The sequence below is a fragment of the Geotrypetes seraphini genome, chromosome 6 (assembly GCF_902459505.1).
Source record: "Geotrypetes seraphini chromosome 6, aGeoSer1.1, whole genome shotgun sequence".
Classification (NCBI taxonomy): domain Eukaryota; kingdom Metazoa; phylum Chordata; class Amphibia; order Gymnophiona; family Dermophiidae; genus Geotrypetes; species Geotrypetes seraphini.
Genome location: NC_047089.1, coordinates 239,255,239 through 239,271,757, shown reverse-complemented (window position 1 = coordinate 239,271,757; position 16,519 = coordinate 239,255,239). Strand labels below are relative to the sequence as shown.

General features: G+C 45.0%; 1 protein-coding gene across 2 annotated transcripts in view; it reads left to right on the top strand.

Moving 5' to 3' along the window:
- SMS (spermine synthase) overlaps window positions 1-16,519 on the top strand; it is a 127,377-nt gene that overhangs the window by 58,427 nt on the left and 52,431 nt on the right. For both annotated transcript variants that reach the window (XM_033948760.1, XM_033948761.1), the window contains exon 4: window positions 7,294-7,358. In XM_033948760.1, the coding sequence (XP_033804651.1) occupies window positions 7,294-7,358 (65 nt within the window). The remainder of the gene's footprint in view (window positions 1-7,293; window positions 7,359-16,519) is intronic.

Genomic DNA, 16,519 nt, shown 5'->3' with positions numbered 1-16,519 from the left:
AGGTTTGGATTTGGAAAGAACAAAGTAATAACTGAAACACCTATCAGGTGGTGGTGTTTTTTTTTTTTTGGGGGGGGGGTTGATAGCACTAAATCACATGTAACTTTCTAAGAGAAAAACAGGAAGGGAGTTTAGCATATTCTTTACAGATTTCTTACCCCAATTAAGAGGATAGGAAGGACATTTTGCACAACATAAATCAATTATTGTTTTACATCAGTTAGTGAACAAATCTGTTAAAGTTAGTGTTAATTGTAGTCCCTTTGCAAGTTTTTAACAAACTAATATACAACACTTCTCCCTCTGTATTTGCTGTGATAGGGGATTAACAGATCCGCGAATAACTTTTTCATATGTTATTCGCTGTTTTCTATTAAAAACCATCGTGAATACGATATAGTGAAACCATGAATAACATGGTTAACATGAATAACCTGGCCTGTTCCAGAAGGAGAGGCAAAACACAGTGAAAGTGCTGGGAATCAGCGATTTTCTCTGTAAATGCTTGGAATCAGCAATTTCATTATGCAAGCTGATGTAATTTGGGGGTAGGAGCCAGCAAGCTAATAACCGCAAATAATCGAAACCGCAATTACTGAAACTGTGAATACAGAGGGAGAAGTGTATGTAAAATCACTTTAACCCTCATCAACCAACATATTTTACATACAGAATTGACCAGGTGGTATCCCTCGAGAGCCCGCTTTCACTATCAAAAATGTATATCTGAGAGATCAGTGTTAATCTTACACAACTTAACTGAGTGTCTGACTTAAGTGCCGTTTCAGTATTGCTGCATAGAGACTCTTCCAATATATGGCCTTTGCATTCTGTGCTAGAACTCTTAACATTTGCACGGTTGCTGCTCTCTTTGCTTTTCTCCAAAATGTGTTTTAGAGAACCCGCAGCACTAAACCTAATTCTGTTGTGCAATGACTGACCAGCCACACAAGTAAAACCTAAAACACTAAGGGGTATTTGGGGAACCCAGCAGAAATAGATGGGCATTTTCGATGGGCAATTTTTGTGATGTCCAAATCCTAGTTTGAATGTTTTGTACAACATGCACAAAATGACCTTTTCGAAACAGAAAAAAATCTTTTTGTTTTCAAAACGTCCATTTCTTAGATGTGTGTCTACCCTTTTGAACCATTAAAAAAAAATTTAAAAAACAACCAGAAGAAAAACGCACAAAACAAGTCATTGGGATATAGGAGGTGGGCCAGCATTTTTAGTAGACTGGCTATACAGACTTCCCAGTAGAGCAGTGGGGCACCCTAGGGGTTATTGCAGTGAACATCATATAAAAAGCCCCAGGTGCATATCTCACCTTAACCCCCCCCCCCCCCCCCTTATAGTATATGGAGAGCCTTCTAAAACCTACTGGACCCAACTGTACACCACACCAATAGCACTTATGCTTGTAGGTATCACCTATTTATCCCAGGACAAGCAGGCAGGTATTCTCACTAGTGGGTGACATCATCCGACGGAGCCCCGATGTGGACGTCTCACAAGCATACTTGCTTGTAGAAACTTTAGAAGTTTTGAGTCGCCCGCACCGCGCATGCGCGAGTGCCTTCCCGCCCGATGCACCGGGTGTGTCTCTTCAGTTCTTACTTTTCCGCGGAGCCGAGAAGTCCGTCTTTGACTTTCTGCGCGAAGTATCTTTACTTGTGGTTTTGGGTTCTTTTTACTCATAATCGTTGGTTTTCGTCGTGTTTAAAATTTCTTCCATCCGTTCGACCGGGTAGGCCACGTAGCCATGGCCCCGCGGCTTCGATCTAGCGGCGGAGCTTTTTCGGCCTATGTCCTGGCCTATCATCCAGGCACAGTTCTGGTCATCGATCGAGGCATTCTTAGAGGCATTCATCCAGGCATGCCTCGCCTCGTCGGAAGCAGCCTTTCCTCGAATATTCACCACCAGCCACTTCGCCTCCTCCTATGCCGGAGCTCGAGGACACCGTGGGATCTTTTTCTCCCTGTCGATCCACGGCCTCGTTGGATCCAGAGGCCTCGACGTCCTTGAGTCCTTCTCGAGGCCCTGCTCTGGCTGACCAGCTGTCTTTCTCTTCTTTCCTTCGACAGATGGCTGTGGATCTGGACATTAACCTGGACTCGGGGTCCAAATTTTCCAAGGAGTATCTGGAGACGATGCATCTCCCTCAACCGCCTGATGAGTCTCTCCGGATTCCTCTGCATAAGCTGATGGACCAGACCTTCATGCGCTGTTTTGAAACACCTTACTCCATCCCAGCTGTTCCCGGGAAATTGGATGCCAGGTATCGCACGGTTCACCTTAAAGGATTCGATGGGGCCCAGCTCTCTCATCAGTCCCTCTTGGTGGAGTCCTCATTGAAATGGCCTCATCCCTCCCAGGTCTATGCCACCGTTCCACCTGGCCGGGAGGGCAAGACAATGGACAGGTTTGGCAAGCGCATCTACCAGAACGCGATGATGGCCTCTCGAGTCCTCAATTATAGTTTTCATTTTGCAACCTACTTCGAGTTTTTCCTCTCAGTTCTGCAAAAGTTTCTGCCCTATTTGGACTCTCAAGCTCGGTTCGAGTACCAGGAGGTTCTGGCTTCGTTGTCCCAACTACGACTGCAGATGATGCAGTCGTCTTACGACGCTTTTGAACTCTCTGCGAGGGCTGCTGCTTGTTCGGTGGCCATGCGACGCCTGGCGTGGCTTAGGACCATCGATATGGACCCAAATCTTCAGGACAGGCTGGCTAACGTCCCGTGTGCTGGAGCCGACCTCTTCGATGAGTCCTTCGAGGAGGCGACCAAGAAGCTGTCGGACCACGAGAAGTCTTTCTAGTCAATTCTCCATCCGAAGCCCAAGCCTGCTCCTCCTCGTCCATCACGCCCGCCTTTGATCTACCAGCGGCGTTACCCACCGAAACAGGCACCTACCATCCGTCAGCCTGTTAAGAGACAGCACCCGCAGAAGCAACAGCAAAGCCCTCAACCTTCTGCTGTCCCCAAGGCTCCTCAGCCTTTTTGACTGTCTCGTAGAGAGCATAACTGCCATCGTTCTGCCCTTCCCTGTTTTTCCCATCGGAGGTTGTTTCCATCATTTTTACCATCGATGGACAACTATTACCACCGACCTCTGGGTCCTTTCCATCGTAAGGGAGGGATACTCTCTTCAGTTCCATTAAGTTCCTCCGGAACATCCTCCAAGAGAGTATCCTTCCAACTTAACCCAGATCGCCCTTCTTCTTCAGGAAGCTCAGGCTTTGCTCCGGCTCCGGGCTGTCGAGCCGGTCCCTTTGGATCAACAGAACAAGGGTTTTTACTCCTGGTACTTCCTTGTTCCGAAGAAGACGGGCGATCTGCGTCCTATTTTGGACCTCAGGGTGCTCAACAAGTTTCTGGTCAAAGAGAAGTTTCGCATGTTAACCCTGGCTTCTCTCTATTCCCTCCTCGAGCAGAACGACTGATTATGCTCTCTGGATCTCAAGGAGGCCTACACTCATATTCCCATCCATCCGGCCTCTCGACAATACCTCAGATTTCGGGTGGGACATCTTCATCTTCAATACCGAGTGCTTCCTTTCGACCTGGCTTTGTCTCCCAGAGTCTTCACCAAGTGCCTGGTTGTAGTGGCCGCAGCACTCAGGAACCACGGTCTCCAGGTGTTTCCCTACCTTGACGACTTGCTCATCAAGGGAGTCGTCCAGGTGACCCGAAGGACGATATGGTTCCTGCAGAGTCTGGGGTTCGAGATCAACTTTACAAAATCCCATCTGCAACCTTCCCAGACTCTTCCCTTCATAGGAGCTGTTCTGGATACCATTCGACTCAGGGCATTCCTTCCTCTGCAACGCCTGGATGCTCTCCTTCGTCTTTGTCATTCAGTGTCCTCTCGCCAGTCCATCTCGGCAAGACACATGATGGTTCTTCTGGGCCACATGGCCTCTACAGTGCACATGACTCCTTTTGCCAGACTTCACCTCAGAATTCTTCAGTGGACCCTGGCATCTCAATGGACGCAGGTATTCGACCCTCTGACTCGCCACATCCAGGTCACTCCTGCTCTGACACAGTCTCTTCGCTGGTGGATGCTCTCTTCCAATCTCTCCAGAGGTTTGCTGTTTTACACGCCTCCCCATCAGAAGGTTCTCATGACCGACTCCTTGACCTATGCTTGGGGGGCTCATCTGGATGGTCTGCGCACTCAAGGCTATTGGACCAGTGCGGGACCGCTTGTGTCACATCAATCTCCTGGAACTCAGAGCTATTTTCAATGCTCTCAATGCTTTTCAGCATCTCCTTCATGACATGGTGGTTCTCATTCACACGGACAACCAGGTCGCCACGTATTATGTCAACAAACAAGGAGGCACGGGATCGGCCTCCCTCTGTCAGGAAGCTCTGAAAGTTTGGGATTGGGCAATTTGCCACAACACCTTCCTCAAAGCTGTCTACATTCAGGGGGCGGACAATGCCTTGGCGTACAACTTGAGTCGTCTTCTACAGCCTCACGAATGGACTCTCCATTCCACATCTTCTCTCTGTGGGGAACGCCTCAGATAGACCTATTTGCAGCCCCCCACAATTTCAAACTGCCTCAGTTCTGCTCCAGGATCTACACTCCTCATCGCTTCGAGGCGGATGCTTTTCTTCTGGATTGGATGAATCTCTTTCTGTATGCGTTTCCTCCATTTCCTCTCATTCAAAAGACTCTAGTCAAGCTCAAGTCGGACCGGGCCACCATGATTCTGATTGCTCCTCGGTGGCCCAGACAACCTTGGTTCTCCCTTCTACTTCAACTCAGCAGCAGGGAGCCCTTCCTTCTACCAGTGTTTCCATCTCTGCTTACGCAGCATCAGGGATCTCTGCTTCATCCCAACCTGCAGTCTCTACACCTGACAGCTTGGTTCCTCTCAACATAGCTCCTCTCCAGTTTTCTCAAGCTGTGAGGGATGTTTTGGAAGCTTCACGGAAGCCTGCTACTAGGCAAAGCTATTCCCAAAAATGGACTAGATTTTCTACTTGGTGTTTTTCTCATCGCAAGGAGCCTCAACTTGCCTCCTTGTCCTCTGTTTTGGACTATCTTTTGCACCTATCTCATTCTGGCCTCAAGTCTACATCGATCCGAGTCCATTTGAGTGCTATTGATGCTTTCCATCAGCCTCTTCAAGGGAAACCTCTTTCTGCTCATCCGGTGGTTTCTAGATTCATGAAAGGACTTTTCCATGTGAATCCTCCCCTCAAACCGCCTCCAGTGGTTTGGGACCTCAATGTTGTTCTTTCTCAGCTTATGAAGCCTCCATTTGAACCTCTTAACAAGGCTCCTCTGAAGTATCTCACTTGGAAAGTGGTGTTTCTCATTGGCCTCACTTCTGCTCGTCGAGTTAGTGAGCTTCAAGCGTTGGTTGCGGATCCACCTTTTACAGTGTTTCATCATGACAAGGTGGTCCTTCGCACTCATCCCAAATTCCTCCCCAAGGTGGACTCGGAATTTCATCTGAATCAATCCATTGTTCTTCCTGTGTTTTTTCCTAAGCCTCATTCTCATCCTGGAGAATCAGCTCTTCACACTCTGGACTGTAAACGTGCTTTGGCTTTCTACTTGGAACACAACAAGCCACACAGGACTGCTCCTCAACTTTTCTTCTCCTTCGATCCGAACAAGTTAGGACGCCCTATCTCTAAGCGTACCATCTCCAACTGGATGGTGGCTTGTATCTCTTTCTGTTATGCCCAGGCTGGATTACACCTTCACAGTAAAGTCACAGCCCATAAGGTCAGAGCAATGGCAGCCTCTGTAGCCTTCCTCAGATTGACACCGATTGAGGAGATTTGTAAGGCTGCTACTTGCTCCTCGGTTCATACCTTCACTTCTCATTATTGTCTGGATACTTTCTCCAGACGGGATGGACAGTTTGGCCAAACAGTATTGCAAAATTTATTCTCCTAAGTTGCCAACACCCACCATCCCATTGTGGTTAGCTTGGAGGTCACCCACTAGTGAGAATACCTGCCTGCTTGTCCTGGGATAAAGCAATGTTACTTACCGTAACAGTTGTTATCCAGGGACAGCAGGCAGCTATTCTCACGTCCCACCCACCTCCCCTGGATTGGCTTCTCTGCTAGCTATCTGAACTGAGGAGACATGCCCTGTGCATCGGGTGGGAAGGCACTCGCACATGTGCGGTGCAGGCGACTCGAAACTTCTAAAGTTTCTACAAGCAAGTATGCTTGTGAGACATCCGCATCGGGGCTCCGTCGGATGACGTCACCCACTAGTGAGAATAGCTGCCTGCTGTCCCTGGATAACAACAATTACAGTAAGTAACATTGCTATATAGGTATAGTGAGTTATGGAAGTCTCATAAGTGTAGTCACTAGAGTGGGGTATGGGCCTAGGTTCTCATATCTCTAGTCCACTGCACCGCCCACTAGGTTACACCAGTAACCTGCTTGTTGCTCTACTAGAACTGGCTATAACATCAGAAGATCTCATACAAGCAGATGTATACTGTTTTCATTCTCATCTTTAGGTGGTGGGAGGGGGTGAGTGACCACTAGGTGAGTGTGTGTGTAGGGGGGGGGGGGTTCATGCTTTCATCCCTCCAATTTGGACCCCTTTTTAGCACTCATTCGTTGTTAAAACAGGTCTAGCCCCAAGCGTCTAAATTGGGTCCTGGATGTTTCCTAAAATGTTTGATTATTGCAGAAAAACTCCCAACTCATAAGCTCACCCTAGTCGCACCCAAACCACCCCTCCAGCCCACCCACCCCCCATACCTTTAAATTGAAGGATGGCAGGAGAGATGCCCATTCCCTCCTGACACCAACCTTCCGACAATCCCCAGTATTATGGGATAACAATGGAGAGGAGGTGTGGCTCACTGGTAGAGCGCAGCCTCTGCATCCAGAAGTTGTAAAATCAAATCCCAGTGCTGCTCCTTGTGACCCTGGGTAAGTCACTCAAGCCTCCAGTTCCCACCGCTTTGAATATCAAAGCCACAAAAAGGCGGTATTCAAGTTTCCATTCCCTTCCCTTTCTTGATCTGGCAGGAAAGTAGGGAATAATGTGTTCGAAACTGTATACTACAATTTGCTTGCCCGTGCTTGTTTTTTTGTGGTGTCCTTGGTAAAGTTGCATTAGAGTAAGAGAAGCAGAGGAACTGGTCTTCACATGACTGAATTTTCAATTCCTGAGCTTTTCTGAATATTGCTTGATTTTGCATTCTTTTTCATCCTTGCCCCTGATTTTTCTGCATGACGATATTCGTTGAGCTGATGTTGGCATTTTTTCTGTTCTGTTTCTTGACAGTTGTTAAACGAATTAGAAGAGAGAATGAGAGAATTGTTTCAGAACAACATCACAAGGGTAAAACGGTAAGGCTTTGGTTTAATGTTAATGTACTAGTTTAGAGAGGATTATGAAAGCATTTTTTAAGCAATAAAGTCTGGACACTGGTATTTTATGTGGGGAAAGGGAATGGAGACTTGTATACTACTTTTTTGTTGCTTTGGCAATTCAAAGCTGACATTCAAAGCAGTGGGCTCTGGAGGATTAAGTGACTTGCCAAGGGTCACAAGGAGCAGCTCTACCAGTGAGCCTCAACCCCCTTCTGCATTCATTTGAAAAGATCTGAGAGGTGTTACCGTATTTCCCCACATATAAGCCGCCCCTCTGCATAGTCCATACGCATGTTTAGCCACCCTACAATAAAAACCTGCCGATACAAAAGATTCCTTGACAGAACGCTTGCCTTCCAAGCAAGTCTACAGAACGACTGGTTAAGCATCATCATCATGCACTCCTCATCCTACCTCAACTTCAGAAAACTTATTAAAACCAACCTGTTCAATCGATTTGTGACCAAGAATTCCTAAAGTCTTCACTGCTTATCACTCACTGTATGACCTATCCCTTCTTATTGTAAATCTCCTCGATCTGCCATTATATCGAGCGATGGTGCGTCCACATCTGGAATACTGCGTTCAGTATTGGTCGCCGCACCTCAAGAAGGACATGGCGGTACTTGAGAGAGTCCAAAGGAGAGCAACGAAAATGGTAAGAGGGCTGGAACACTGTCCATACGCCGAGAGGTTGGATAGGCTGGGGCTCTTCTCTCTGGAGAAAAGGAGGCTCAGGGGAGATATGATAGAGACCTTCAAGATCATGAGGGGCATAGAGATGGTGGATAGGGACAGATTCTTCAGACTGAAGGGGACAGCAAATACGAGGGGGCATTCGGAGAAACTGAAGGGAGATAGGTTCAAAACAAATGCAAGGAAGTTTTTTTTCACCCAGAGGGTCGTGGACACTTGGAATGCGCTACCGGAGGAAGTGATCAGGCAGAGTACGGTCCAGGGATTCAAACAGGGATTGGACGGATTCCTGAGGGATAAAGGGATCGTGGGATACTGAGGGAGGAGCTGGGATGTAACACAAGTATAGAAAGCTAACCAGGTAATGAGTATAGAAACCAACCAGGTCGTGCATGTGCAAGACCGGAGGGTTAGGACTTCGATAGGAAGGCAGGACTTAAATGAGAAACCAAGGTGGCAAGGGAGCCCCTTCTGGTGATTCAGACAGGTCGTGACCTGTTTGGGCCGCCGCGGGAGCGGACTGCTGGGCAGGATGGACCTATGGTCTGACCCGGCGGAGGCACTGCTTATGTTCTTATGTACTTCCTATTGACCAAGAATTCCTAAAGTCTTCACTGCTTATTCCCACACTGTATGACCTGCTCTTCCTATTGTAAATCGCCTCGACTTACTTTTTATTGTAAACCCGCATCTAGAATGTTACCATACTCTGTACAAATATTCATGTACTCAAAGACTTCATTGTTTTTTCGCTGTATGTCCAGCTCTTCTTTATTGTAAACTGCCTCGAACTACTTTGGCTTTGGCGGTATATAAACAATAAATTATTATTAATTATTATGTATAAGCCGCAGAAAAGGGCGACCTATGTTTAAAAAATGGAAGATAAGGTGCCCCATTGTATTAGCCTCGGCTTATCTTCCAGTACCTCCCCTGCCTTTTCAATCATCCCCCCGGTACCTCCTTCTTCCCCTCCCCCCAGTACCTCCTTCAAAACCCTCTCACTGGATGGGGCACAGCTTGAATCTCCAGTGGTGCAGGGCAGCCACAATCTCTTCAGCATCCGGCCTGCCCCCGCACTGCCGCTGAATGGCCGACGTCAGCTCTCGCGAGAACTGCCGTCAGCCACTCAGCAAATGGTGAGGGGGCAGGCTGGATGCTGAAGAGATCGCGGCTGCCCTTCATTGCTGGAGATTCAAGACATCCAGTGAGGGGGCTCCGAAAAAGGTACCAGGGGTGGGGGATGATTTAAAATTGCTACATAGGCCGCCGCCCCCAATACACAGGTTTTTTTTTTAAGTGGACACAAAAGAAACAAAACCCTGAAATTTAATTTTCTCCTTGTATTGTCAGCACGCGTTGACAATATTGTCTGTACAATATCAAACAGAAAAAGACAAAATTAAAAAAATCAACAAACTAACCCCTCCCCCCTACTTTTTTTAAAAACTGTAGCGTGGATTTTAGCGCTGGCCACAGCGGGTGATAGCTCTGACGCTCATAGGAATTCTGTGAGCATCTGAGCTGTTGCCGCCGCAAATAGCACTAAAAACGCTAGTGTAGTTTTGTAAAACGGAGGAGGTATAAATAACAAGTTAATTCCCCCCTCCCCCCCCCTTATCAAGCTGTGCTAGAGGCTTTTAGCGTGAACCAGCGTGGTAACTGTTCTGACATTCATATGAATTCTATGAGCATCTGAGAATTTACCACACTGGCTCACACTTAAGGCTCTAGCATAGCTTGATAAAAGTGGCCCTAAGATCTTGGCTTGCACAGCCCTATTTACACTAAAGCAAATTCCTTAGCAACAGCAGCAGATGAATCCAGAGACTAGTGGGATAGCACACATCGACCAGCAGGTGGATTCATCTGCTGTGTCTAAAGGAAAGAAAATTAACAGGTAAGACAATTTTTCTTTCATCTTTCCCTCGTGACCTGCCTTTTTTATTTTTTCCATCAGCCCATGTGGCTAGGCAACAGGAGGCTCTCAATTTTGTAGTATAATCTGCATAATCTCATGGCCCAGCAGCATCTAATCAGGCGCTTAAAACATGCTTCAGCTACCTGACTTGCATCTGGTGACTGAACAGCAGGATTGGAGGTGGTAACAGGGTCATTGCTGGAGATAAATACAGTGTCTGCTGTGGTGACCCTATTCCCAGGATGTTGCCATCACCACTCCCCTGCCCTTTCCAAATTTTATTACAATAGCAAAAGTAGTCTGTCCAGTGGCAGGTATTCCCTGGGTTATTTGCTGGGCTTTCTCCATGTGTTTTCCCTTGCTGTCCTCAATTCCCCAAATTGACCTTGCAGTTGGTTAAATACAGAATCTCTTCTGAAGATACATGCATCCAGGGAGACATTAAGGAACAGAACACCATCACCAACTCTGTGATCTAACATTATATTGTTCTGTAGCTGTCCTCAGCTTTGTGCCATGTGCTAGATATATGCAGCTCTGCATCCAGGTGACAACCTGAGCTTTATCGTATTGCATGCAGGGAGATGTAGTTCTGATGCTGAATTAGGGCTACCATTTTCTATATTCAGTGGAGTAGGATGAGGACTAACTGAACTTCCCCTCCCCCTGACACTGGATTATGAGTTTACCCTACTTACAGGTTTCTTTGTTTTAACTAAGCCTAGAATAGTAGATGTTGTGAGAGATGATTTATTAAATAGATGGCCTTTTTTTATTATTGTACTTTGTAGGCATTATTGCGTTTGTTACCTATTCAGCTTTGCATATAGTATATTTTTTGTATTCTTTGAGCCCTACAGAGACAGTACTAGCTTCTCTGATTATCTTCATGGACTATTTAGTGTAGGCTTGAGTGCACTGATCCTGCAGTTGGATCTAAGCAGCGCTTTTGATCTGGTTGATCACAAGATTTTATTGGACTGCTTGGACTCAATTGGAATCTCGGGTAAAGTTGGAATTGGTTTGAGGGTTTTTTCTGAAACAGATATTATCAAGTGTTTAGCGAGGAAAATTATTCATCTTTATGGAGCAAAGGACGAATAGAATTCTGGGAATGATTAAGAAGGGAATCACGAACAGATCGGAGGAACTGCTGTACAGCGAAAGATTAGAGAAACTGGGCCTCTTCTCCCTCGAACAGAGGAGATTGAGAGGGGACATGATCGAAACATTCAAGGTACTGAAGGGAATAGACTTGGTAGATAAGGACAGGTTGTTCACCCTCTACAAGGTAGGGAGAATGAGGGGACAACAAAAACAAGAGGTCATTCAGAAAAACTGACAGGAGACAGATTCAAAACGAATGCAAGGAAGTTCTTCTTTACTCAGCGGGTGGTGGACACCTGGAACGCGCTTCCAGGAGAGGTGATACGACAGAGTACAATACTGGGGTTCAAAAATGGACTGGATGACTTCCTGGAAGCGAAAGGGATTGCAGGGTACAGATAGAGGGTTACTTACAGGACATTAGGTGAATAGGGTATGAACGTTTTAGGTTAGAAGCACTTACAGGCCATGGACCTGGGGGGGCCGCCGCGGGAGCGGACTGCCGGGCACGATGGACTCCTGGTCTGACCCGGCAGGGGCAATGCTTATGTTCTTCACCCAGAGAGTGTTAGAAAACTGGAACAATATTCGGAGTCTGTCATAGGGGAAAACACCCTCTAGGGATTCAAGACAAAGTTAGACAAGTTCCTGCTGAACAAGGACATACGCTGATAGGGCTAATCTCGGTTAGGTTGCTGGTCTTAGACCAGAGGGCCGCCGCGTGAGCAGACTGTTGGGCATGATAGACCACTGGTCTGACCCAGCAGTGGCAATTCTTATATTCTTATGTGGTTATCATGCCACTGTACCAGGCCATGGTACGCCCTCGCCTGGAATACTGCGTCCAGCACTGGTCACCGTACATGAAGAAGGACATGGTACTACTCGAAAGGGTCCAGAGAAGAGTGACAAAAATGGTTATGGGGCTGGAGGAGTTGCCATACAGTAAGAGATTAGAGAAACTGGGCCTCTTCTAAACTAAAACTAAACTAAACCTTGGGTTTATATACCGCACCATCTCCACGAATGCGGAGCTCGGCACGGTTTACAGGAAGAAAGATGAGAGAGGAATTACAGTGGAGAGATTAAAGAGTTAGGTGTAAAGGGGGAAGGTGAGAGGCCTAAGAGGGGGGAAGTGTTACAGTTTTGAGAATAGCCAGGTTTTTAGGTGTTTGTGGAAGAGTTGGAGGGAGCTTGAGGTTCGGAGAGGGGAGGTGAGGTTATTCCAGATCTCAGTGATTCTAAAGGGGAGGGATGACCCAAGTTTGCCTACATGGGAAATACCTTTTATGGAAGGGAAGGATAGTTTAAAAATTTGGGAGGATCTGGAGGAAGTAGGGGTTGGGGAGTTCCAGGATAGAGGGATAACGGCAGGAAGGATGCCATGTAGGATCTTGTAGGCCAGACACGCACATTTGAAGTGGATCCTGGGGATTACTGGGAGCCAATGGAGCTTAGACAGGAGTGGTGAGACATGATCAAATTTGCTTTTCGCGAAAACAAGCTTAGCTGCGGCGTTCTAAATCCGCTGAAGTCTGTGGAGGCTTTTCTTGGTTAGGCTGAGGTAGATAGAATTGCAATAATCCAATCTGGAGAGGATGATGGATTGTACTAGGACTGCGAAGTGTTTTTGGTGAAAATAGGGTCTGACTTTCCTTAGCATGTGAAGGCTGAAGAAGCATTTCTTCACCAGGGATTGGAGATGTTCGTTGAAGGATAGAGAAGAGTCTAAGGTGACACCCAGAACTTTGCTTGAAAAGAGGAGACTGAGAAGGGACATGATAGAAACATTCAAGATAATGAAGGGAATAGACTTAGTAGATAGAGACAGGTTGTTCACCCTCTCCAAGGTAGAGAGAACGAGAGGGCACTCTCTAAAGTTAAAAGAGGATCGATTCCGTACAAACGTAAGGAAGTTCTTCTTCACCCAGAGAGTGGTGGAAAACTGGAACGCTTTTCCGGAGGCTGTTATAGGGGAAAACACCCTCCAGGGATTCAAGATAAAGTTAGACAAGTTCCTCCTGAACCAGAACGTATGCAGGTAAAGCTAGTCTCAGTTAGGACACTGGTCTTTGATCAAAGGGCCTCCGCGTGAGCGGACTGCTAGGCACGATGGACCACTGATCTGACCTAGCAGCAGCAGTTCTTATGTGGGGTACCACAAGGTTCTTCACTATCCCCCACTTTGTTTAACATTTATTTAGCCCCGTTAGGAAGACTATTGCATAGTTTGAAAGTTAAGTTCTTCATGTATGCAGATGATATTACTATAGTGCTTCCACTTACATCTTTTTCAGTGGAACTAAAAAATCAAGTTTCTTCTATATTGGTTCATATTGAGCAATGTATAATCAGGGCCAAACTTAACCCTGAAAAAACAAATTTTTTTACTAGCTAGTCCTTCTGATAATATCAACGAAAAGGTACTTCTCCTGAATTATCAAACCTTTTTAATATCCACCTCCATTAAAAGCTTAGGAGTTATTTTGGATCGCCACCTAACTTTGGATGACCATACAAATCTATTGACTAAAAAATGATTTGAATGATAAAAAAAAATTGACAGCGTATCTTTTAGGTTATTAGTACAATCTTCCATCCTGTTTGTCTTGGATTATTGCAACATAATATATTTGGGATCTCATAAAAACTTCTAAAAAGATTAAAACTTATTCAGATCGTTTGATTTTCGGCCTGAAAAAACACGACCATATTACTCCATTTTACCAGCAGTTGCATTGGTTGCCTTTTGAGGCAAGAATATTGTTTAACTTCGGTTGCATTTGTTTTAAGGCCTTATTTGGTCTGGCTCCCACTTACTTGTCTTCCTGTTTTGAACGATATAAACCAAACAGGATTACTCGAGGAAACTATCTATTTGTTTATCCAACCATAAAATCTTGCCGATATAAGAGATTTCTTGACAAAATATTTGCATTTCAGGCAGGCAAAATGAATTCATGGTTATGTACCATTATTTCTCAGGCTTATTCTTATGTGTCTTTTAGGAAGCTGTTGAAAACTGATCTGTTTGGTAAATTTGTAAACTGATGTTTTAATCTTGATTGGTAAACCGTAAATTAATATTTTTAAATGTTTATTTTAATTTGATCTTACTGTATTTTATTTACTGATTGTACAGTTCTTCTAGATGTGAACTGCCTAGAACTATGTGGTGTGGCAGTATATAAAAAATAAAATTATTATTAAACATGACAAAAATCCAATCTGAACCCAAAACCAGTGAATCATGCATGGTAGATCAAATCTGGAACAACTTTGATCTAATCTCTCCAGGTGATCTTTTTTTTTTTTGTAAATCTTTATTCATTTTAAATTTTACATCAAGTGTACAGAAAATCATTCAAAATATATACAATTCCACTTGAAAATCTACAATTCTTACAGAAAAGAATTTAATCCCTACCCACCTCACATAAAACATACTTGATAAATAAATATTCTTTCCATCTTATACAGATGATCTTCACAACTAGAAAGGGATTGGGGCTTGTATACTACCTTTTTGTAGTTTTATCAACTACATTCAAAAGCGATTTACATACAGGTACTTCAAGCATTTTCCCTATCTCAAAATCTGTCTAATGTACTTGGGGCAGTGGAGGATTGAGTGGCTTGCCCATGGTCACAAGGAGCAGTGTAGGGTTAGAACCAACAACCTCTATACCACAACATCCAACCAAGAATATCAACTCAAAGCATTGGATTTGGAGTATGCGAGTAAATCAAAGAACTTAAATAAACTTGATACTGGACAACTGCCCCTCATGCTTATTCACTCACATCCCAGACTCACTAATACTGTGGCTAGTCTCCCTATTTAACAGCCTACTAACTTGTCTTCTCCACCCCCCATCCCACCCGAGATATGCATCTTAGTGGAACTTGGCAAGTAAAATAATAATAATTTATTTTCTTATATACCGCCCAACCAGAAGTTCCGGGCAGTTCACAGCAAGGGAATTGAGTGGAGTAGCAAGGGTAGATGTGACTCGCTTGTTTACTATTTCCAAAAATACTAGGACTAGGGGGCTTGTGATGAAGCTACTAAGTAGTAAATTTAAAACCAGAGAAAATATTTCTTCTCATAACGTTTAATTAGACTCTAGAATTTAACTCATCAACCCTTGACAAACACTCTTCAATCACCACAAATAATGTCACGAACACTAATAGCGCTGTAAATTTATTGTTCTGACCCTGTACTCACTTGTTACTTTATGTAAATAATTTGTGAATAATGCTATATTCTCTCCATATAATGTATGGGGCCTCTTGATTGTAAATTTCCTTGAACCTATATTGGAAAAGTGTGATTCGGAAATTCAGGTTAGATTGGAAAAATTATGGTCCAACTCAATGCTTGAGTGGTGGTATGCACCACTGTATGAAGAAAACAGGGTTCAACTCCTGTCTTCTGCTTCCTCAGCTGGGTCTAGGAACCATACAAAGGATACATTCATGGGCTCTGGTAGGAACGTCCTAGCTTTACACAAAAGTGTCCACCCAGTGGTTGCATTTAGGGGCTTTGATTACAGAATTCTGAATGGGTTTCTGATGCATGGCACTAGAGAATGACATGGGGACAAATTTTTCCTTGTCCCTGCAAGAACTCAATTTCCCCGTCCCGTCCCCGTGAGTTTTGCCGCTGTCCCTGTCCCATTCCTGTAAGCTCTGCCTTAACAGCACAAGCCTCGAACAGTTATGATTTTAAAGTGTTTGAGGCTTGTGCAGATGAGGACAGAGCTTGCAGGAGTGTGGCAGGGACAAGAAAAGAACTTACAGGGATGGGACGGGAAAATGAGTCCCCATGGGGACGGGGAAAAATTTGTCCCCATGTCATTCTCTACGTGGCACCTGGCCAACAACTGCCACTGTAATTATTAGACTAAAGTAAGTTGGTAGGGAACATAATAGAATAAATCCCTGGATTATTGTGAATGAAGGCTCATGTCCCACATACCAGCCCTAGTTCCAGCTGAGCTGGAAGCCCAGAGGAACTATAGGTACCTACCTGATCGGAAAAAAAAATAGTATTAATAGCACCGTTGTATTTTTATTAATTTTTCTATTTAGTGTCATTACAAGTGATTTATCAAAATCATAACTTTGTACACTCATTTCTTTGGAGGATTTCAACATTTTGATAAGCAAACAGGATACAGGCAGTCCCTGAGTTAGACGCCCGACCTAAGTATGACTCGTACTTAAGAACGCGGTTTTGGTTTCATTTGATTTCACTGAGCAGTATTTCCAGTGGCATAGACCCCTACACTTCTCCTGTAGCAGATTCAGGAATGATGCCTGGCCACATTAAGAACAGAGTGTGGTTGTGTATGCTGTACCTTAGAGGGAACACTGAGGGACAGTTGACCCCTTTGTCAGCTGGGAG